The 22753-nt window shown below is 39.2% G+C and overlaps 1 protein-coding gene across 2 annotated transcripts; it reads right to left on the bottom strand.

Moving 5' to 3' along the window:
- Positions 1 to 26: 26 nt before the first annotated feature.
- LOC148155598 (NLR family CARD domain-containing protein 3-like) lies at positions 27 to 22386 on the bottom strand. 2 transcript variants are annotated; one of them, XM_088012405.1, is made up of 8 exons: positions 21971 to 22168; positions 16048 to 16167; positions 14935 to 15158; positions 9468 to 11241; positions 6059 to 6244; positions 4220 to 4393; positions 3568 to 3720; positions 27 to 2330 (listed from the first exon to the last, which is right to left on the bottom strand). In XM_088012405.1, exons 1-8 carry the CDS (start codon positions 22096 to 22098, stop codon positions 2324 to 2326), a joined length of 2766 nt encoding a protein of 921 aa, XP_087868531.1. In that variant the 5' UTR covers positions 22099 to 22168; the 3' UTR covers positions 27 to 2323. The 2 variants fall into 2 exon arrangements, with proteins under 2 accessions (XP_087868531.1, XP_087868532.1); XM_088012406.1 differs by lacking the exons at positions 27 to 2330; positions 3568 to 3720; positions 4220 to 4393; positions 6059 to 6244 and having other exon boundaries at positions 9464 to 11241; positions 21971 to 22386.
- Between the last annotated feature and the right edge of the window lie 367 nt (positions 22387 to 22753).

Here is a 22753-nt window from a genome sequence, read left to right as displayed (position 1 = left end):
AATTGTAACAGCCAGGGACTATAAAAGAACATTATTAAAAACTTTATTGACAATTAAACACCCGGGAACCCATATTACTTTAGAAGAAATATGAAAAACAAACATGAACCAATCAGCACATTAACCTAGTAATTCTCTGAGGTCTGAATAAATCAGTAAAATCACAGTAAAAAGCCCTGATGTGACACATCGAGTCCTAAAGTTCTCTAGAAAACTCAAAGTAAAACATGAAACATAGAGTTAAAAAAGTAAACCTCCAAAACAAACTGGAAAATATTAGAGCTCTGAGAATCAATGACTATGATGCAAAACTTCATTATTTAGATTTTTATAATTTTATTGTCAAATATATTGACTTTGATTTGATATAAAAAATTATTCTATTTTTAAGATAAAATGATGGATGTTCAGGGTTTCCCCCAGAAAACTTGCTAAGCCCTGTGTCGAGGCGGTCCACTGGCAGTCTACTGTTCTTTTGTATTAAAAGATGTTAAGTTGACAGGAAATGTAAAAGTATGACTGTGTAATTATATGTTACGGGAAAACATCTCCAGTAAAATGTTATTTAAACCCACAACTAATCTAAAAACAACAAATTTGCACTTCTGTTCAATTCAAATGAAGTCAGAAGCTCCATCAGGCCCCCAAGGGCTTCAGGGGCCCCATAAACACTAATATTTGCTGATATTTTTAGCAGCAAGAGTGGGCCCCTAAGTCAAAGTCTGCTCAAGGCCTCATGCAGCCTTGGACTGGCCCTGTTGCACAATGAGTAAATCCGCTGCAATGCGCAGAGATGCCCAACAAACGGGAGATTTAATTCAATGCTGCTAATGTGGCTTTAGTAGCTCTTCCATTTCGTGTCTGTTGAGTTTTTATTGTCATAGAAACTGTTTTGGTTGGTTAAGTTTATGGGACGAGTTTCTCAGATTGTTCGCATTAAGCACACAACGCATTTGATATGGTTTGATGCATCGTATAACCGGAAAAATAATACTAAAAATAATAATAAAATAATATAAAATCAGCGTGATGCGTGACTCCGAGGAGAGCGTTAAAGCTCCTCACCGGGCTGAATCTGCATGATCAGGTTAGCGCTGCTCGTTATCCACAAACGCTCCGGCCAACCGGGACCACAGACATAAACTTTACAGGAAAAACAGACACAGAGCCACAGCTGGGCAGCGTGTTGAGATGTAAACGCCGCATATAATTGTTCGTTCACAAAGATAAATCATTCTCACCGCTCCACAACGCACCTCTGAATTCGCTACAAGTTATTCCTGCGGTTCACATTGAGCTGCGCAACCAGAGCTAACGAGGCGGGTTTTAAACACCTAGAGTTCTCCAAAGGATCATAATTCCTCACAGTAGGTTTATGTAAATATCCATACACGTCAGCCTGTGGTGAAAGGAGGTGCGCGCGATCCCGCTGAGGTAAACCAGCGGCAGCGCGCGAGGCAGCTGTCTGATAAATCCGAAAAAAAAAGAAGATTTATTTTTTTATTTTTTCCCCTGTAAACAAGCGATGCTTAGCCTGGCACGGGGCTAGTAAAGCATGGCGGGCCGCCAGGCTTATAATGCACAGGGGGAAATCCTGATATTCCTGAAAACTGCTCTAAGATCAGGCGTTCTGTGGGACATCCAGTTCTAAACTGGTTAAACTGGTTTCTGTGATGGAAGCTGAAGTTTCTCTGCCTTTTCCAGTTAAGCATCTTTTTATCTGTGGAGCTTTGAGGAACATTTTCATGTCAACAGAAGAAGAAGCAGCAGAGAAAAGAGGTTTGAAGTGTCTTTCATGATTCAAAGCTGAACTGAAAATAATTCCCATGTTTCCATTCTCAGACCATTTCTGGTTCCAGGATGAAAATGAATCGGAGAGAAAAAAGATCAACTTTCCTGTTGAATTCAGTTCAGATCAAAACTCCATGAAGCCTCTAAATGGATCCCAGTTTGAATTGGATCTTTACTGATCCACAGAGACAAACAATATCAGAGACTAAATAATAATAATAATTTGTTGATCCCCTAAAGGGGGGGAATTTAGTTTGTCCCAGCATTGCACACAATAACAACAATAATAACAATGAGCATATGATGATAGTCCTGAGGACACACGTATTGCTCAATACATTATATAATAAACATTTAAACCCACAACTCTAGAGTCTATCTATGAATACAGACATGAGAAAATAAACAGGAGGAAAATCTTTGAGATCAAAGGTCATCATGATCCAGTCAGAGTCTCTTTAGACTCAAACTGCTGCAGCGTCAACTTCTGAGGATCAGCAGGACACAGAGACCGTTCTCTACTTTACAGAGATCAGAACCTGCAGAGAGAAGAAGGATGGAGAGAGCAGATCAGTGAGTGTTTTCAGCCTCTCTCCAGCAGCAGTCAGTGATGCAGCACATCCAGTAGATCACATATGTCAGAGTCAAGGCCCGCGGGCCACATCCGGCCCGCGAGAAGGTTTTTTGCGGCCCCTGGGATGATCTTGATTTATTATTAGAACCGGCCCGCAGACCGCAGCAAGCCGGCACCCCGTCTGAAAAAAAATATCTTCCTTATTTGAACTGTAAGCAGTTCTTTAAATGTTCTGTGAGATTACTTATCCATGTATCCATAACAACCGGAACTTTCAATATCCACCAAGTTATTGCCGAAATATACCGTCTATTAAACGAGTGCCCCCCGGATTAATTACATTCTCTGCAGCTGCAGCTGCGAAGTTACCGTATTAACCCGATACTTGCTGGAAAGTGCAACGTCTCCCCTTTCAGAAACCGTTGGAATTTTTCCACTTAGCGCTACGTGTGGCGGAATTACGGTACTGCAAATTTAGATGTGTCGCCGGCGACACATCTAAATTTGCAGTACCGTAATTCGCCGGCGACACATCTAAATGCCTTGACTCTGACATATGTGGATTAATAGATTTTTGCACTTTATTTTATTGTATTTCAATCCAATTATATTTTAAAAATATTTCAGTTGTGTCTGTTGAAAATTAAAGATTACTGACAGAGCCATAAGAAAATATTGCTTTATTTATCTGATCATATTGGAATATATTTGTTAGGTTTTCAGTAGGTTCAATTAGGTTCACTAGACTATATGAGTCATTTAAAAAAATTTCAATGAACATTCGATCAGTCCGGCCCTCGGCTTGTAGCTAAATTTTTTATTTGGCCCTCCGTCCATTTGACTTTGACACCCCTGCAGTAGATGGTTTCCAGGCTGCAGTCAGACTGATCTCAGAGCTGTGACCAGGATGAACCTGATCAGTAACAACTGTTGAACTGAATGAACTGCTGCTGCCACAGATTAATGAATGAACACAGCCACAACACTCATCTTCACATCAACACAAACACAGGAACACAGCAAGCTGCTGCTCCTCTGATTGGCTGATTGCTGTCTCGGTGTCCAACCAGGAAGCCTGAACCATTTTCCTCACACTGAGAAGCTGCAGCTTTACTGGGAACACTGGATCTTTGCTTTGATGCTAACTGGGTTTAGTTCAATACTGTTAACAGCAGCTGGACTCACTCCAAACTTTTACTTACGCTACAGTCTTTACAAGATCCTTCAGCTGCTGAACATCTGTCTCCATCAGTTCGTTGTATCTCAGGTCCAGTTCTGTCAGATGGAGATGGTTGGACTTCAGAGCTGAGGCCAGATAATCACAGCTGATCTTTGACAAACTGCACCACTCCACTCTGAATAAAGAATAAAAGAGCTGAGCTGAAGCCAACAGGATGCAGGTTAACCAGTCCAACATTCTCATGAATATTAATGCCAACATGCTTCTGCTTCAATAAAGACCTGCTGACTTCAGAACCACAACCAGAACCTGGTACTGGGTCATTTTGTGCTGGAGGATTTTAGTCAGCAAAATCATTCCAGGTTTTGATCAAAATGTTGAAGCATCAATCATTGATTATTGATTTGTTCCTGTCAGATTCCAGGAGCTGGAATTCACTTTTCTAGACTGGGTTGAATGACCTTTGACCTGCTTTACATCTCTGTGATTTCTGCACAGTGTATCTGATCTCAGGTCAGAACAGGTAATTGTAACTGAGTTACAAAATTAAACTTTGGATCCAAGTCCAGGAACAAACTCAGAAAATATTTATTAGAACAGAAGATATGAACTTTGATTTTCAGATCAATTATATCTAATTATTCACAAAAATATCAAATGAACAAAATTCTTACATCAGTATCTCCAGTCTGCAGCCAGGTGTCTGTAGAAAACCACAGAGCTCCTTCACTCCAGAATCTTTCAGGTTGGTCCAGTTGAGCTCCAGTTGGGTCAGATGGGACGGGTTGCACTTCAGAGCTAAGAACAGAGAAGTCCAGCTGGACTCAGACAAACTGCAGTTCCACAATCTGAATAAAGAATAAAAGATGTGAGCTGAAGTCAACAGGATGCAGTTAAAACTGAAACATGAACAAATGATAGAAATGTAGAAAATTAATTTTACTGAATGTAAAAGAAACATGATGAATAACGACAAGTGTGTGTTTTGTGGAACTTCAATAAAGGGAGATTTCAGCTCTCCTTTTGCATCTGGACCACATGAGAACTGAACTCCTTATCCGAAATTTCCATTATTTTGCTGTTATATCCAGTTTTAGTTTTTTGTTTTCTCTCTTAAAAGATGCTGAATTAGGTGAAATTGCCCTTCAATGAAGGTTCAGAAATCACAAATTTGGCTTTAAATATTCTGTTATAAGTTGAGATTAATCCAGTCCAGGTTTGTAAAGTCTCGGTGCTGTATTTCTGGAACTAGAAAATTTCTGAAAAAATTTAAACAGGGCCTGCCAAATTGTGCCAATCAGTTGGAATCCAGTGTTCTGATGCTAAAAATTAGCATCAATGCTAAGTTTAGCTGAAATGTGGTCAACAGCATGTGGAGAATCATAAGCATTATGGACTTAGTCCATTCAGTATGTTAAAATTAGTGTACACGGTAAAATTAGCCAAAATGCTAATGTTAGCCTATATGCTGCCAGTGGCATGTGGGGTATCACTAGCATGTTGTCTTACATTGACTTGCTCCATTCAGTGCACTAAACATATGCAATAAATAAGAAAAATAGCTAAAAGCTTTTTTAGGGAAAAGGTTAATGCTAGATCTGAAAATTTAGAAAAACTATTTCTAAAACCGTTGGAAGTGTATGAGAGGGCCATTTTTCGTCTCCGATAGTACCGTAAAAGTACCGATAGTACTCTCCTTTATTCATTGCTCTATAATAGTTCACCTCATCAGAGGCTCACAGAACAATAACCTATGTAGACTGCAGGCTTTGGCTGCTGGTTCCTGATAATCAGCTGGAAACCTGACTTGGTAACTGAATCAGAACCACTCAGTTTATTCATTAATAGCCTTGGATTCTATTAAAGCTGCTGAAACCCAATGGAGGCCATTATTTCCTAAGGAGACGTGACCTGATGAAGCATCATCACAGAGACGAGACTACAATCGACTGACAGCTGTCAGACTGAAGAGGACGGTTCCTCTCTGACCCGGCCCAACAGAACCACAGCTTAAGGACAAAGCTGAGGAACCTGCTCTTGCCCTCAATTTCATTCATTTCATGTAGATTTGCTTTTCTACAATCAGTCATTTCTTAGATGTCATTAATGATTATTTGAACTGGTCAGTGTTTGTGGATGTGGCCCTGGCTCGACTCTGGAGGAACAACATTTCATTCTGGATGTAAAGATGAGAATCAGAAATGAGAAATAAAACAATCTGAATCTTTCCCAAACCAAACTGAAAAATCTACATAATTAATTAAGATCATTTAATGTATTTTCCTTAATTTTGTTCATTAGTCAAAAACATTTAAAGTGAGAAAACTGAAAAACAAAGTTAAATAATCTCAAAGTCTGAAATAAGAATGTAAATCATTTATAAGGCAAAATGTTTGAGATTTTATTCTGACATTTAAATAGGTTGCTTTGAAAAAAAAAATTAGAATTAAATTATTAAACTAAGCATTAAAGTATTAATGAATGATTTTATTGGATAAATAGAGAAAACAAACCTCAGATTCTTCACTTTACTGTCTGAACTCTCCAGGATCTCAAACAGAGGTTTCATATCAGAATCTCCAAAGGTTTGACCTCCCAGGATGATCTGATTTATTTCCAGTTCTGTCAGATCTGGGTTGGACTTCAGAGCTGAGGCAACAACTTCACATTCATCCTTTTTCAGCTCACAGGCACCAAATCTGTGATAAGAGAAGAAATAAATTCAGTTCTAAAGAAATCAATCTGAATCATAAACAGACTAAAATATGATAACAGTGATGTCATCATCCGATCAACATCTGATCTTCAATTTACTGAGTTTGACCCGACAGAGAATATGTGCAGTTCCTGATTAAAGTCCAGGTTCTGGTTCTGGACCAGGCTTCATGTCCTCAGACTTTCGGCTGCAGACAGATGTTAAAGATCTTCTATCATCTGTGAAGGAAAGTTCGGTTTTCTCTGCAGCATCTGATGGAGCTGCAGCAGCTGATGAAGAGGCTGACTGAGCTGAATGAAGGAAACTACTGGAGATGATGGAGAGGAGGAGGAACTGCTCACAGCTCTGACTCACACCTGACTTGGACTAGACCACTTGGCTTGAAGATCCTTGAGATCTTCCACCAAGCAGGAAGTGAGTTATAAATGAAGTGAGCAGAGCAAGAAATCCAGCCTGCTGTGGACATCTGGCATCTCTGAGTTTGTTTGGCCAATATCTGCTCCAGCTGCTGCTGCAGCATCTAGAATCATCATCAATAATAGTAGTATATTCTATAGAAACGTGGCTCCCAGCAGCAGATTATTAAATGCTGCCACAGAGGAAACTGGGAGCAGACCAGACACATGATACTCCCAGTTCTGTCTCTGTTCATCTGCTGGATTTGATGCAAAGTAGAAAGTGGACAGTCGTCAACCTGCTTCAGCTGAAAGCTTCAGATTGTTCTGGTCGTCCTGCAGAGCAGCAGGAGAACCGGTACTACTGGTTCTTCAGGTCTGAACCGTCCTCTCAGACTGTTGAACTGAGAGGAACTGGTACAAACTGGTTGGAAGAGGGACACATGTCTCTACAGTGGTCTGTCCATCGTCTCAGAGGAACAAAGGTTTGAATGTCAGAAGAAATTGTTACTAAACTCCTAAAGAGCTGAAGACCAAAACCCCTGGGAAGAGACAGAGCGTGTGGGTCCAGCAGCATTTTTCATGGTGAAGCAATCAAAGTTCTCCCAGTAACTAGAAATACGTGTGTACAAAAAATGTGCGGTGCTATATTTTACGCACTAGTCAGCATGTAAAAAAATTATTTTGCATCAAAGTTTGCATATATATAAGCACACTTTTTTGCGGCGTAAAAATGTGCGGCAGCCACGCAAACTTTTTCTGTGGACAATAACAAACTACAAAACGTCAAAACTCACCTAAATACACTGAAATCTGACTACATTCAATGTTATTTAGACCAACCCAATGATTTTTTAATGGTTTTAATATTTTATTGTTTAAACGTAAAAATGAAACTGAACCGCATTTATCCTCAGATAATAAGCTAAATAAAGAAAATAAAAATAAAAAGATGTGAAAACCTCACTCGATTGTAAATAGTACTTTTCCTCAGGTTTTGTCTCATAAAGATGTAATGCATTGGTCCTTGAGCCGAAGCACATGAAATGCATCTATGGGGTAATTTCATTCTCACTAAAAAAGAAAACAGGGTTGGATCAGCAGATGAACTCCAGACAAGTTTGATTGTTTTAAGGTGATCAAGGTGTGTAGACAATCACACGTACATATGTAAGTGCACAAAGGGGCACACCTTTGCGCTGTACCACAGTTACACGGCAAAACATAATTATGGATCACTTTGGCTCTGATGGAGAACATTACCAATGGAAGGATTCAGAGGGAGCGATTGATCATATTGATCTGCTGGGAAATGTTAATGATAGTTTATTAGTGTTTAGATTGCCCAGACTGATCATCCTGGAGCTCCGAGCAAAACTTAAAGAGCCGTGCGGTACCGGTACAAATGCAGTCATCTTTCAGTGGAGCCACCCGCTTTGTAAATGCGCTTTTATGAGAAAGCATCTCTATTCTGTAAATGTACAACCTCTGCACATGATTCCACTATTTAGAATAAATGTCCACTTTCCCCACTTAAAGGACTCTCTGACTCACTATCTGTCTTTAAATCCCGGCTGATCACGCTACTGTTCAAACAGGCATTTGCACGATCTCAATTTTTTAATTTGGATTTTTTTTCTTTAAAATATATTATTTTTGTTTTTGTGAGGTGACCTTGTGCCCCGAGGGACACTGTCGAACGCCTTCTCCAAGTCCACAAAACACATGTAGACCGGTTGGGCGAACTCCCATGCACCCTCCAGGACCCTGGCGAGGGTGTAGAGCTGGTTCAGTGTTCCACAACCAGGACGAAAACCACACTGCTCTTCCTGAATTTTGTCCATCGGATAGTTCGATTATCCGATGGAACCCTCCTCTCAAGGACCCCTGAATAGACCGTGCCAGGGAAGCTTAAGAGTATGACCTCTCTGTAATTGGAGCACACCCTTTGGTCCCCTTTTTGAACAGGGGGACCACCACCCTAGTCTGCCAATCCAGGGGAACTTCCCCCGATGTCCATGCAATGTTGCAGAGTCATGCCAGCCAACACAACCCTACAACATCCAGAGCCTTAAGGAACTCTGGGCGAATCTCATCCACTCCCGGGGCCCTGCCACCGAGGAGCTTTTTGACCACCTCGGCGACCTCGTCCCCAGAGATTGGAGAGCCTGACCCAGAGTCCCCAGGCTCAGCTTCCTCAATGGAAGGCATGTTGGTGGGATTAAGGAGGTCTTCGAAGTATTCTGCCCACCAGCCCACAATGTCCCTAGTTGAGGTCAGCAGCACACCATCCCCACTATAAACAGTGTTGGTGCTGCACTGCTTCCCCCTCCTGAGACGCCGGATGGTGGACCAGAATCGCCTCAAAGCCGTAGGGAAGTCTTTCTCCATGGCCTCTCCAAACTCCTCCCACGCCCAACAAGAAAAATGTTGGAGTTTATTTTAACGTTTCCATCAAATCTAAACAGTGATTTTATAAAAACAGTCAAAGATCCTCAAAGGTGAATTGACTGAAGAGGAGTTTAAAGATAAAATGTGTCTCTGGCTGATTGGATCTTTCAGTTCTCAAGGTTTTCTATTCATTTCAGCATAAATCTGATAAAAACTTTCCATATTGGAAATGTCTACAAACCAAAAGCTGCAGCTGTCCTGGATGATCTGAATGTTTAGATGTTTGAATGGCTGAAATAGTCCAAAAGATGAAGGAAATAGTTAAAGATCAAAAGCATCCAGAAGCAACTTGAAGGAAGAAGAAACAGGAGGACAATAGTGCTGAATCCGCATTCATACAATGAAAACATCTGGACTCACCGAGCCTTTCTGCAGTTCCTCACAGCAGGAACCAGTCTCCGTCGTCCACTATCTGATGTGTTGTACTTCTCCAGGTCCAACTCATCCAGAACCTCTGACATCTGCAGCATGAAGGCCAGAGCTGAACAGTCAAACTCTGAGAGCTCCTTCCCTGAATCCAGCAACCGTTGGATCTCCTGAGTAAATGAGCAGTCGTCCATCTCCACCAGACAGTAGAAGATGTTGATGCTTCTGTCAGGAGAGATTGTATCAGTGTTCATCTCCTTCAGGTTGGTGATGATTCTCTGGATGGTTTCTGGACTGTTCTCTGTCTGACCCAGCAAGTCCTCTAAGAGTCTCTGGTTGGACTCCACAGTGAGACCATGAAGGAAGCGGACAAACAGGTCCAGGTGGCCATTTTTACTGCTGAGGGATTTCGTCATGACTTTCTCCATGAGGTTCTCCACAGACGTTCCATTGTATTCTTGTCCCAGGAATATCTTGATAACCTCTGAGTTCCGGCTGGTGAAACAGTGAAACATGTAGACAGCAGCCAGAAACTCCTGAATGCTCAGATGAACAAAGCAGTAAACTGATTTCTGGAGGATCAGATTCTCTCTTTTGAAGATCTCTGTACAAACTCCTGAGTACACCAAGGCCTCTGTGACATGCAGTCCACACTGCTCCAGGTCTTCTTGGTAGAACACGATGTTTCCTTTCTCAAGATGTTCAAATGCCAGCCTCCCCAGCTTCAGAAGAACTTCCCTGTCAGCCTCCATCAGCTCCTGTGGACTTGTCTCAGGTCCTCCATGGTACTTGTTCTTCTTCCTCTTTGTCTGGACCAGCAGGAAGTGTGAGTACATGTCAGTCATGGTCTTGGGCAGCTCTACTCTCTGTTCTGAGGTCAACATGTTCTCCAGAACTGTAGCAGTGATCCAGCAGAAGACTGGGATTCCACACATGGTGTGGAGGCTCCTGCAGGTCTTGATGTGGGAGATGATTCTGCTGGACAACTCTTCATCACTGAACCTCTTCTTGAAGTACTCCTCCTTCTGGGCATCGGTGAAGCCTCGTACTTCTGTTACCCTGGAAACATATGAAGGAGGGATCTGATTGGCTGCTGCAGGTCTGGAAGTTATCCAGATGAGAGCTGAGGGAAGCAGGTTCCCCTTGATGAGGTTCATCAGCAGAATGTTGACTGATGACTTTTGTGTGATGTCAGAAACCAGCGGACTGTTGTTGAAGTCCAGTGAAAGTCTGCTTTCATCCAGACCATCAAAGATGAAGAGCAGTTTGCATTTAGCCAGCTGCTCTGCTGGGAGCTTCTGGAGTGTTGGATGGAAATCATGGAGCAGTGTGAGAAGACTGTGCTGCTCATCTCTGATCAAGTTCAGCTCCCTGAACGAAAGCAGAACCACCACACTGACATCTTGGTTCTCCAAGCCCTCGGCCCAGTCCAGAGTGAACTTCTGCACTGAGAAGGTTTTTCCAACACCAGCGACACCGTTGGTCAGAACCACTCTGATGGCTCCATGTTGATCAGGGAAGGCTTTAAAGATGTCGTGGCACTTGATTGCAGATCCATGGTACTTCTGGATCTTGGAAGCTCTCTCCAGCTGCTTCACCTCATGTTGGGTGTTAACCTCTTCACTCTGTCCCTCTGTGATGAAGAGATCAGTGTAGATCCTGTTGAGGAGGGTTCTATTTCCTGTTTCATCACTTCCTTCAGTCACACATTCACATCTTGTTTTCAGACTGATCTTATGTTTCTGTAGATCCTCCTGCAGACCAACATCTGCTGAAACACAGAAGAAAAGAAAGCTGAAGTAAAAAATTAAACATGATTTAGTGATAAAGTTGGAATAAGACCATCTGGACCATAGTATGCAGCAGCTTTAAGGAACATCAGCTCTTCTGCATCATGTCACCATTGTTCTTATTTTACTGTTTCCATCTGACATTCTCCAACAAATAACAGCTCCAGAAGAGGAAAAGAGACAGAAAAATGTTTTAATCCCAGCATTTTCCAGTCTTAATGAAAAAAAGGTAGTATTCACATTTAAAATGGCTTTTCTCAGACAGTGACTGTATTAGATTTTTTAAAGAACAATTACAGACTGTTCTTTAAAAATTGGACTGATTTGTTCCAATGGATTGTTAGAATTATTACATTTTGCATTCATACTGTAAATATTTGTACTGTAATCTGTTTTATGTTGCAAGAGTAAATAAAGGTTTCTGTCTCTTAGACATTCTTTCACCCTTTCCGTTAAAGCAGTTTTACAGTAGGTTGTTTTTTCAACTTTTGTCTTCATGCAACAAGATGACCTACCGCTTTAAGATGATCAGTTTTAAAGCATTTATCACAAAGGGCTGAAAACAGAGCCACTTCAAAGCAAACCCAGTAGTGTTGAGAAAATAAATTTAGAATAAGCTAGTTTTAAAATTTAACATGTCTTGATTCAAATGGCCTAATTGTAGTTTTAAAATCACTAACATATTCTGGCTCTTTGACCTTTATTTTACTTGTAGATACAGCAGATGGTTTGCTAGGATTGTTTGAACTGCCTTTTGTCTGTGGGAAAACAATACAGTGGAAGTTCTAGCTTTTCACACTCATCTGTGAAAGGCCGTAAACACGGCAGGGGTTTTAGGCTTCAGATAAGGGGTCAGAGATAGCGCCTGGTTGGAGGAGCAAAGGGACGCCTTATTTGAATAAATTAAATACAAGAGGATAAAACTTTCTACACAGAAGTAACAAATCAGATTTGCTCTTGCAACTCTCCAAAGATATCTTTGCACGTCTTTGCTTTTCTTTTCTTCTTTCCATTTATGTCAGGTAAATGACATAAATTTACCTGACATAAATGGTTGTCAGGTAAAAGGGGTCAGAGATAGCGCCTGGTTGGAGGAGCAAAGGGACGCCTTATTTGAATAAATTAAATATTTGAATAAATTAAATACAAGAGGATAAAACTTTCTACACAGAAGTAACAAATCAGATTTGCTCTTGCAACTCTCCAAAGATATCTTTGCACGTCTTTGCTTTTCTTTTCTTCTTTCCATTTATGTCAGGTAAATGAATGTATGTCTCCGTTGTTCTGCAGTTTCTGGTGTAAGTTTATTAAACTCTGTAATTCTGTGACGTCAACACGCATTGTTGTTTTCCTTGTGGCTACACGTGGCCCGCCGAGAGGACCTGGGATCCAGAGGAAGAGAGAGCCAAACTTTTTCCAAAGTTAACTATTTTAGAAATTTCTTCCTTAACAGTAGGTAGTTGGGTTGAACATGTAACACTGATGATGTGATTACAGAAACTAGAATAAAACAAAGAACACAATGGGACCAGTACGAGGTTCAGCTACTGGAGCAGTGAAGGGTGGGGGTGCATTCGTGACCACAGACCAGAGAAAACATTTAAACTGCTGGTTTATCATTTGCTAAAGAGCAAAAGAACACAAACATGTGAGCAACATAAAAAAACATAAAACAGTTTCCTTGTTTTCTTTTAGGTTTTCAAACTATATATTCCAAATTTTTGTTTAACTTACAGTTGTGTATTAAAAATATTTTCTATTTAAGTTCAAGTTGCTGCTGTTGATCCATTTTGATTTACAGTTTTATCTTTCAAATCTGTTTGAGCTATCTCAGTGTCGCTTGAAAAATGTTAACTCCATAAAAAAGTAACAAACTGGAAAAACACCTTTCTTCAAACAAGTTTAAAAATATAGAAAACTATAGATATGATTGATCAGTGTTCAACAAATATGGAGTTAAAACAAGTTTCTATATTTTGCTGAAAAAATACCTTTAAGATTTCATCTTATTTTAAGTGTATTGAGATATTTACAGTTGAAACTATTCAAAATACTTGGCAAGTGCCCACGTGGGAGTTGCAAAAATAGACAAAATTTTAGCAAATGACTGAATAAACTCATGTATCAAATTGAAAGTCTCTGTCACTTTTTATTATCCTGAAGGGTTAGTGCTGTGTTTCTGAGGCCACTGCTGTTTTGGCACCAAATCATGGCTAAATCACACCGGTTCTGATGGAAACACAACATCCAGCAGAGGGCGCAGCTCCTCTTAGTTTAGGTTTAAGGCTGTATGGGTTGTTTTGGCATCTTGCTTCTCATTCATGAAATCAAACTCAACAGTTTGGACTCTGCTAAGCTGAAGTTGGCTTCTAATTTAGCTTACAATTCAGGAAATGGCTAAAGGGCCACCTAATGTTTCCACCTTGAGCATCTTTAATCTGCCTGAGTTTAAAAGCTAAAAATACTTACACTCTTAAAATGTGGTCTAGATTATTCTACATTAATAGCAGAATACGTTAAGTTTGTGATTAGTGAAACTTTCCAGGTAATATCCAGGAGTTGGCAGACAACCTCTCATTGCCTGATGATCAGTCTTCCTGCGTAAAGTCAAGCCACTCGTTACCTTTGATTTTTCCTCCTCGTTATAGTATCTAGTTTATGTTTCCAGTAATCTTTCTCTGGTTCACCTCTTGTGATTTTTGTGCCTCCATGGTTGAAGGATACCTTGTTGGTTTCCACTCCTCTAGATGTTCTTCCACTCCTCTGTTGTCTGCTGCAGCTCTGCTACCCTCACATTCATCTGCCTGATTGTTCTCCAACACCATCTGGACCTCACAAACTGTCCACACCCTGAAGAAGCTTCTCAGTAATATAACACCTTAATGAATTCTACATTTACCACCATCTGTAAGGCTGAACCTCAACCAGCCTTGAACCAGTAAGCTTTTCAGTGACCTCTATCACAAAGCTTAAGTCATTTTCTGCCCAGTGAAATGAATGATTATGGTCCAGACACATAAAGAACTGAAATCAACCTGTATTAAAGCTTCAAAAATCAAAACATAGGTTTACAAAAAAACCCTACAAACTTGGTTTTAGATATTCTGGCCTTTGTGTAGAAAACAATTCACACCAGATTTCAAGAATTTTAGTTTTTGAAGTCGGTCAGATTAAAGATGTTCAAGATAATAAGAAACTACACAGAATTGTCCATTAGTCATTTCCCGAATTAAAAGCTACAACCAGAAGCCAACTTCAGCTTCATTTGCTGTTGTTTTTTTCAGCTCCAATTTTCTAGCAGAAAAACTAATAAAAGTAGAACAAAAGTCTTTCTCAGCAAGGCTGGATTAACCAAATGGGCAACTGAGCAATTTGGTAACTCAAAACCAGTGATGGCATAGTTACTTTGAAAAAGTAGCTAATCAGATTACTGATTATTCCTCGAAAGAGTAACTTAATTAGATTATTGACTTCTACTTGAAGTCAGTAATCTACTGACTTCAAGTAGAAGTCAGTAATCGACTTACTAATTAATAATTAGATAATTAATTAATTGATCAAATTGATCACAAAAATACTTTTATACATTAAATTTCCAAATTTGAACTAAAGACGTGGATCTGGTTCAACAGTGATGACAGGAGTCTCTGAGTGGAGGTGTTCAGTTTCACCTGGAGCACAGCTGCTCTGATTGGCTGTCAACAGTCCAGCTCCTGTTCTGGGTGGTTTCCCACAATGGGGGCAGGAGGAGGGTCCAGATGGAGCAGACTGGTCCCAGTAGGACCCGATGCACTGTTTGCAGAACCAGTGTCCACAGCTGGTAGAAACCGGATCCATCAGAACCTCCTGACACAAAGCACAGAAGGACGACTGCTCCTCCTCACCAACGCTGCTCCTGTGAAGATATTTCTTTATCAGTGAAATATTTCACTAACAGGCTGGAGCTGCCCAAAGGAAGTTGAAGATGTTTATGAAGGTCTATCACAAAGGACCAGAAACTGGGTCAAAACAGAACCTCAGAACATTGATGATCTGGTTTGAAGTTCTTCATGATATTATATCTGGTTCATGACTGATCTTCTTTTTGTTGTATTTGTCCATCTGAATCTGTTCTGGGACAATAATCATTATTCTGTCTGAGCCAGAGTAGAAAACTGATCCATCAGAGGCTGAAAGAAAAGAGAAACTGACTGTAATCTGGATTACAGAAGAGAAAGATGGATCCTTCTTTAATGGTGGAACACCATTAAACATGACTCAGCCCCAGTTTGCATTGATTTAAGCTCTTTATAAAGAGCCTTATACTATGGCAGGGCATTATGTGGACATGCTAATAGTGAGGGAGAAGGAAGTCAGTCAGTGATGTTTGCTTGACTTTAATAATCTTAACACATAGATGTGCTGTACAGTTCAGTTTGCTTTGGTTCAGTTAAAATAAGGCGACTCACACTAACTGACAAATAATCAGTAGAGCAGGTGTTTAAATTAGCTAATCAACCAAATTAGTTTAAGATGCATAACTGCATAATCACCATCCAAGTAGATAAATGTCATGATGTTGGTTGTTCATTATTTAATTTCAAGGTTTTTTGTGGAATTGGACACAGTTTATCCCAATCCCATGAATCAAACAGTAGTCAGTAATGTCAGTAAATATTATGGAACATAATATGTACACATAATGATGCCCCCTTCACATTTCTGCCTGGCCCCTCATCTATCCATGCCTATAACTGGTCCTGCTCTGCAGAGTCACATGCATCAGTTAGAAACTGGTTTCTTACTCTGGTTCTGATGGTCCAGATTCAGAACTGAAGTTTGGAGGAGTATGTTTGGACAAGTCACTCCTCATGGAGGGACAGCTGGATCCTGGAGGTTCTGCTCTCTGTCTGTGGTTCTGACCTCTGAAACACAAACATATTGTTATTCAGATCATGTCAATCAGTGAGAAACTTTGAGATAAAAACCAGTGAAGAAGCTCTGAACATAAACTGCTGCAGAGTAGCAGAAGGTTTAAAGCTCCAGAGTGAAACATTCAGACTGGTTCTGGTTCTACTCTACATCCCCAGAACCAAACATGGAGAAGCAGCATCCAGCATCTATGTACCACAAATCTGGAACTAACTTCCAGAAAACCAGAAAACAGTTGCAACACTGATTTCCTTTAAATCTTGACTAAAAACCCACCTGGTTACAGTTGCTTTGATTTACAATCAATGAAACATTAATCAATATCCTGATGTATAATAACATTTGACAAAATGTAATTCTGACTGTCTGTTCTATGACTTTTTATTTATGATGTAAAGAACTTTGAACCTGCCATGTTGCTGAAATGTTCTGTACAAATAAACTTGACTTCTGTGACTGTGGATCAAAAACTGCACAAAGTCGAGTCTTTTTCAATTTTTTTTAAACACCGAAGCTGGTTCTGGTGACCAGTATACTCATCTTGGATAGCTGAAATCATGAGTCAAATTATCACATTAACCACATTTGAACGTCATAAACTGAACTTATTACAAATGGATCCGATTTGATTACAGTTCATTTCAGAATCCTGCTGCTCCTTTGCCCCGATGCACAGCAGGATGCTCCTCTGATAATGTTGCAACACCGCCAGCAACTCTCTGATTTTGCAGGAAGAATCAACATGCAGACAATGGCAGGCATAGTATTTGTCAGATCCTCCAATGCAGGTAGATCTGATTCTAGATGTTGTCAGACTTTTTATAAGAGCGTAGAGCTGCCAGGTTAGCAGCTCTACGCTGCTAACCTGGATCAGTTGGATCCAACTTATCATCCAACTGATAAGTTGGATGATAAAAACAGACCAATATCACGCTGCACATTATTCTGCTCCCTAGTAAAAAAAAAAAGTATACTTTAGTTAGTATACTAAATTTTAACATACTTTAGCATACTTTGATTGATGTACTTAAACTGTGCTATTTTGGAACAACTTTTTTTGTGCTTAGTATGTTTTAATAGTATTTAAATAGTATTAAATTACAATATTTAGTATACTTAGTGTCGGGATCCTGAGGTTTTGTCAGCTTTTCTCCACCAGAGGGAGCCTGAGATGAGTCAGCGGCTGCACACCTGTTCTCATCACTCATCTAGAGGAGTATAAGTGGAGGAGGATGCTGACACTTCTCTGCCAGAGTGTTAGCTAGTAATGGTACCGGCTTACCGTGAGCAATTTGACCCTAGACCTGTTCCGATTCTGACCACCTCCTGTCTCTGTGTTCGCAGCTACCCTGGACTGAGTTTCCAGGCCTACGACCACCCTCGAGTCGCCCAAAGTCTGCCTGTCCGTCCTCCGCCGCCGCCTCCACTGTCCTCAGTCCTCAACCCGCTGACCAGCCTCTGGATCCTCAAGATCCTCTCCGGGCCCAAAACTCTCCCGGAACAGGTAGAACCCTCGATCTCCACCAAACCACTATTCCCTGGATCAGGACTAATCATCTCTGTCCTTCCCTAGTTTTTCTGTGACCAGCCAGACGAACCCTGGATTCCATTTTGTTGTTTAAACATTCACTGTAAATAAATCTCACATTTGTATTCCCTGTCTCTGGAGTGTTTCTGCATGTGGGTTAGAAAACTCGACACCAACATGACACTTAGTATATACTTTAACAAACTTTTTTGGAACAACTTCAAGTTGTACTTAGTATACTTTAAGTATAATTTTTTATGTACTATTTATATATTTTGAGTGTACTAATTCTGTCATAGAATTATATTAAAAATATACTTTTAATATACTTATATTTTAAATATACTGTTAATATATTAGTAATGTATTTAAATTACACTTAATTTTTAGTTTTGATTTACTGCTATTACTAATAAACTACAATTTTAATTACTCATAATTCATCTTTATTCCTACTTTCCTATTTTGTACATTATATGCATAACTACACTACAGTACTTTGTTTTAGGCTACAATTACAAGGAAAGATTAATTACACAAGATGTTCAAGGTAATTCAAATATTTTGTTTTATTACCGACATTTTAAAATTGTCCAATTTTACTTAGAACTTTATGAACTTTACATAAATTATCAGTTTACACATCAAAGGTGAACACAATGAACATGAAAATTTAAGTGTGACAAAAAACATGAAAGTTATTACCTTAAAGAACAAAAATTATAATTACATTGTGCTTTCAATATATTACCATTTTGGTAACACTTTACTTGATGGGTGTGCATAAGACTGGCATGACACTGTCATAAACATAACACTTGTCATCAAACTTTTAAAGCAAATTCTCATTAAAATTGTCATTATATACTGAATGACACTTCATAACACTGCTGGTATGTTCCTAACATGAGTGAGGGGGGCTGGTGGTGCCCATCTCTAGCAGTCATCAGATGAGAGGCAGGGTTCACCCTGGACAGGTCACCAGTCCATCACAGAGCCCTGAAAGCCAACAACAAATAAAATGTATGAAAGAGAAATGTTAGATTAACAAGAACAGAAAATTTCTTTCCAGTTATCTTTAAATCAAATCATGTTTATTAAGCACTTGGTGTTGGTAACACACCAGTTTTTGTTGTTGAAAATGTAGCTAGCTCCTCATTTAAAAAAAAACAAACAAAAAAAACATGAAGACGATGTGGAGGTTCAACCTTATTAATCTGGTGGTGTCAGAGCCTCTTCTGAGACAGGAAAGTCTTTAGGTTTCTTAACACTTGATTTCTCTGGCTTCCTCTTTCATCTTCATTTGCTTAGACTGCAAACATATGTTGAAGATAAAAACATTGATGAACAAGTTATAAGAACAACCTCACAATATCAAAGTCTCTGTCTTATGGTCGGAGCTTAATTAAAACCAGGTTAGTTTATGAATTAAAGTATAAGTCACAACAAACAGCCTCCATGCAGTTATAACATGAAGCTGAATGATTCCTATAGTAATAATCGTACAAGTCACAATAAAATTAATAAAATAATTATTTAAGAAACCAATGTAAGTTATATATCTTTACTGCACTGTTTATAATTAAACGAAGATAATTAATAAGCAAACTTACCTGCTGTCGTCCCCCCGGGCTCCTTTTGTGACACACATTTCATTTCCATCGGTTGTTGTCCCGTTGTGTTGTCGTCTCGTTGTGTTGTCGTCTAACTTGGACTAGGACATCACCAGTTTGAATTTACCAAAATCAGTAACTATGGGCTCTTTGCACCTCAGCTTCCGCGTTCGGGGTAAAGCGGCTCGATTGTTTCCGATCCAATACAAATATCATTTACATTAGGTGCTTGCAGGGCTTGGCCAAGGTTTGTACATCGATCCGAAGCCCCAACAAGTCAGCTGGAGAAAGGTTTTAAGATGTTCGCCTCGTTATACATTCACTGACACGAAGGTGAGTTTTACTTAAACTTTGTGGCTAACATTAACGTTAGCTTATGCTAGTAGGCAATATTCTCGGACATTGTTCTTGTAAAATGTGCTATTTAAGTATCTAAACATTCTAACGGACAATGTATTTATCTTATTTTCAAGTATATTATGTGTGTTTATTGTCGTTAGTGTCACAGACTAACGGGGTTAGGTTACGGTTCGGACTTTTTACTTCCGAAGCCTGACGGAGCTCAACAAGCCTCATAGCTTGACAGTAGCGCAGCTCTGGTGTCAGAGATCTGGTTCAGCTGTTCAGGTTCAAAGTTGCTGCTTTTAGAAAAATATCACCGTGTTGCTTCATGTCTCCGTGTTATTTCGTTTTATTACCTTTGCATGTTTCTTGTGAAGAGCTCAGATAGGACGGTGTTTACAGCAGTATGTACAGGCGGATCAGTTGCTCGGCTGTCTGGCTCTGGTCTGCTCTCTCGTTCCCATAAACTCTTTCAGGCTGAATATAGAAGTGATTCCATGGAAATAACTCAGGGAGGCTCCTTTATTTACCATCCGTATCCCCGGTAGTTTTAGGCTGATCCGGAGTGAAGTGAAGGCTGCAAACTTTGCTGTGCGGCGTTAGCTGGTAGCGACAGATATTTACAAGCCATCTTCTTAATTCAGGATCGCTTGGAAATTAACGAAAACTTAAAAGCCCATTATATTAGGAAGACAACAATGTTAATAGTATTGTTTTTTTGCATCTGAAATACGACTTAGTCTTTTCTAGCAGTCATGGTAACTCAAAGCGGAAAAAAGTGAGCCGCATTAGCTCCTGGAGATGTGACGTCAACGCCTTAGGTGCAAAGAGCCCATTGTCAAGGCCCTCTCTACTTTTAAGGCAATATTATGTGAGTAAAAATGACGAATTTGAACGTCTGTTATCTGCCCCTGCGTTCAAGTTTTTTCTTCTCTTTATGGTGTTTTTATTTTTTAAATGAAAGTGTGCAATACTGCCACCATCTGGTCTGGAGTGTGAACTGGAGCTAATCCTGTTGATTATAGATCTTATACATCTGAAAATGGATTGGGTACTTTCTTAAACATTACATCATGATTATCATTTTTTTATTCTTTGCAATTTTAACAAAAATAGTAAAAGATTACTAAGCACCTAAAAACGCATACTTTTTAGGTGCTTAAAAAATATGCCTAAAAATTACATGAAAAGTACTCTATAGGTGCCTTAAAGACATTATTGTGCGTATGTATTAATTATTTTATTTTGCAACCAGGTTGCTGCGTGTTGCAGACTTCTGCCCAGGTCCCTCTTGAAAATGAGATCTGGATCTCAACTGGGTTCACCCGGTTAAATAAAGAAAGTAAAAATTTAAAACATAGTGAAATTAATAATTTAAAGTAGTTTTTAAAAAAATTTAAATAAAATTTTGAAAAAATTCTATTTTGAGCATATATTTAAAAATATACACAAAATATATTTTAAAAATATTTTTAATATACTTGAGCAGTGTATATTTACACTTGGGCAAATATATATTTTGTTCACTTAAAGTATACTTTTATTTAATATATTAAAAGTGTATTTTGGTACAATTATGCTTAAGTGTATTTAAAGTTATAATTTCGAAATTGGTACAAGCATACTTTTAGTATACTTCAGATATATTTATAGGTAGTACACTTAATACTTGGTATACTTAAAGTGTACTTTCACAAATGTAAGTATGTTTGAAATATACTTAGGTATACTTTTTTTCACCTGGGCTAGTCTGTTTTTGTAAGAGTTTTTTTCAGCACTAGTCGCCTTTACTTGACAGTAATCTTACCGGAAGTGGACAGAGAGGTGGAAGAGATAAGCAGCAGAGGACCTGAGAACAGAGTTCAACTTGGGACTGCAACTCGGGATCGCTGCACCATGTGACCCCCTACTTTGGTAGACTTTAACGCAGTTTGCAGTTCCTCTTTGGTGAGTTATTTATATTTTCATAGATTTTAAACTGACAAAATCACCTAGTTCATCTTCTTGGAAAAATCTGTTTTGTGACATGATTGTGACGAGTGGACTAATGATGTAAAAAGTCATTGAAGAGTAAAGAATCGATTAGTTGCTGCAACATCGAGTTCAGAGACAATCTGAGTCATTTCTCCTCACATTCTTGGTAGTTTTTGCTTTCATGCAACTCTGATTTACTGACCAACATCCTTAATGTCTAACTTTAAATATACAAAAAAATTAAGTTGTTTTTTTCTTTAAACACTGAAGATCAACCAGCTAATATTTATATTTTATCTCTATAGATTCACATGAATCAGTTAGAAACTGGTTTCTTACTTTCTATTTGAGGGTCCAGGTTTATTTCTGAAGTCTAGAGGTTCTGGTTTGGATTGGTCACTCTTCATAGATGGACTGATGGATCCTGGAGGTTCTGCTCTGTCCTTCTTTAGATCCATGTTTTCCATCTTCTGGACTTCTGGAGAGAGAAACTACAACCAGTCAATCCCAGTGATCCAGTTCCAGTAACTGTCCTGTGAAGTTACTGTAATCCAGTATGATGGGAAATGGTTCTCATCATGTGTTCAGAGGATCAGAGGAACCTGATTCCAGTAGAACCTCAAAATTTTTCTGGAAACTAAACACTTCTTAAAGGCAGGTGGGTTTTGTCTGGAATTTTGACATCAAACATCTCAGTCTTTCAAACAAGAAGCTTCTGACAAACACAAGAAAACATAAAACCAGCAGAAAACACAAAATGCTGAACCTGAGCTTCTCCCTACTGAGAAAACACTAGAAGTTTAAGGACAGATGACCGAGACACAGATGTCTCTACTAGGGGTTGAACGATATGGAGTTAGTTTTGTTTCACAATTATTCAATCAAAAAAAAAAAAATCATGTCAAAGCAAAAATCACTAAGTTTTTTTTTTTTTTTTAACTTTTTTTTTTGTTTTTGGTTGAGTCTCTTTTTTTTGGTTGAAACTTCTTTTTTTGGTTGAGTCTCTTTTTTTTTGGTTGAAACTCTTTTTTTTGGTTGAGTCTCTTTTTTTTGGTTGAGTCTCTTTTTTTTGGTTGAGTCGCTTTTTTTTTGGTTGAAACTTTTTCTAAGTTTTTGGTTGAA

The sequence above is a fragment of the Poecilia mexicana genome, unplaced genomic scaffold (assembly GCF_051168715.1).
Source record: "Poecilia mexicana isolate PSO_F unplaced genomic scaffold, ASM5116871v1 scaffold_14, whole genome shotgun sequence".
In the NCBI taxonomy this organism is placed as follows: Eukaryota; Metazoa; Chordata; class Actinopteri; order Cyprinodontiformes; family Poeciliidae; genus Poecilia; species Poecilia mexicana.
Note: the sequence above shows the minus strand (reverse complement) of the source record. Positions and strands in the feature narration are given on the sequence as shown.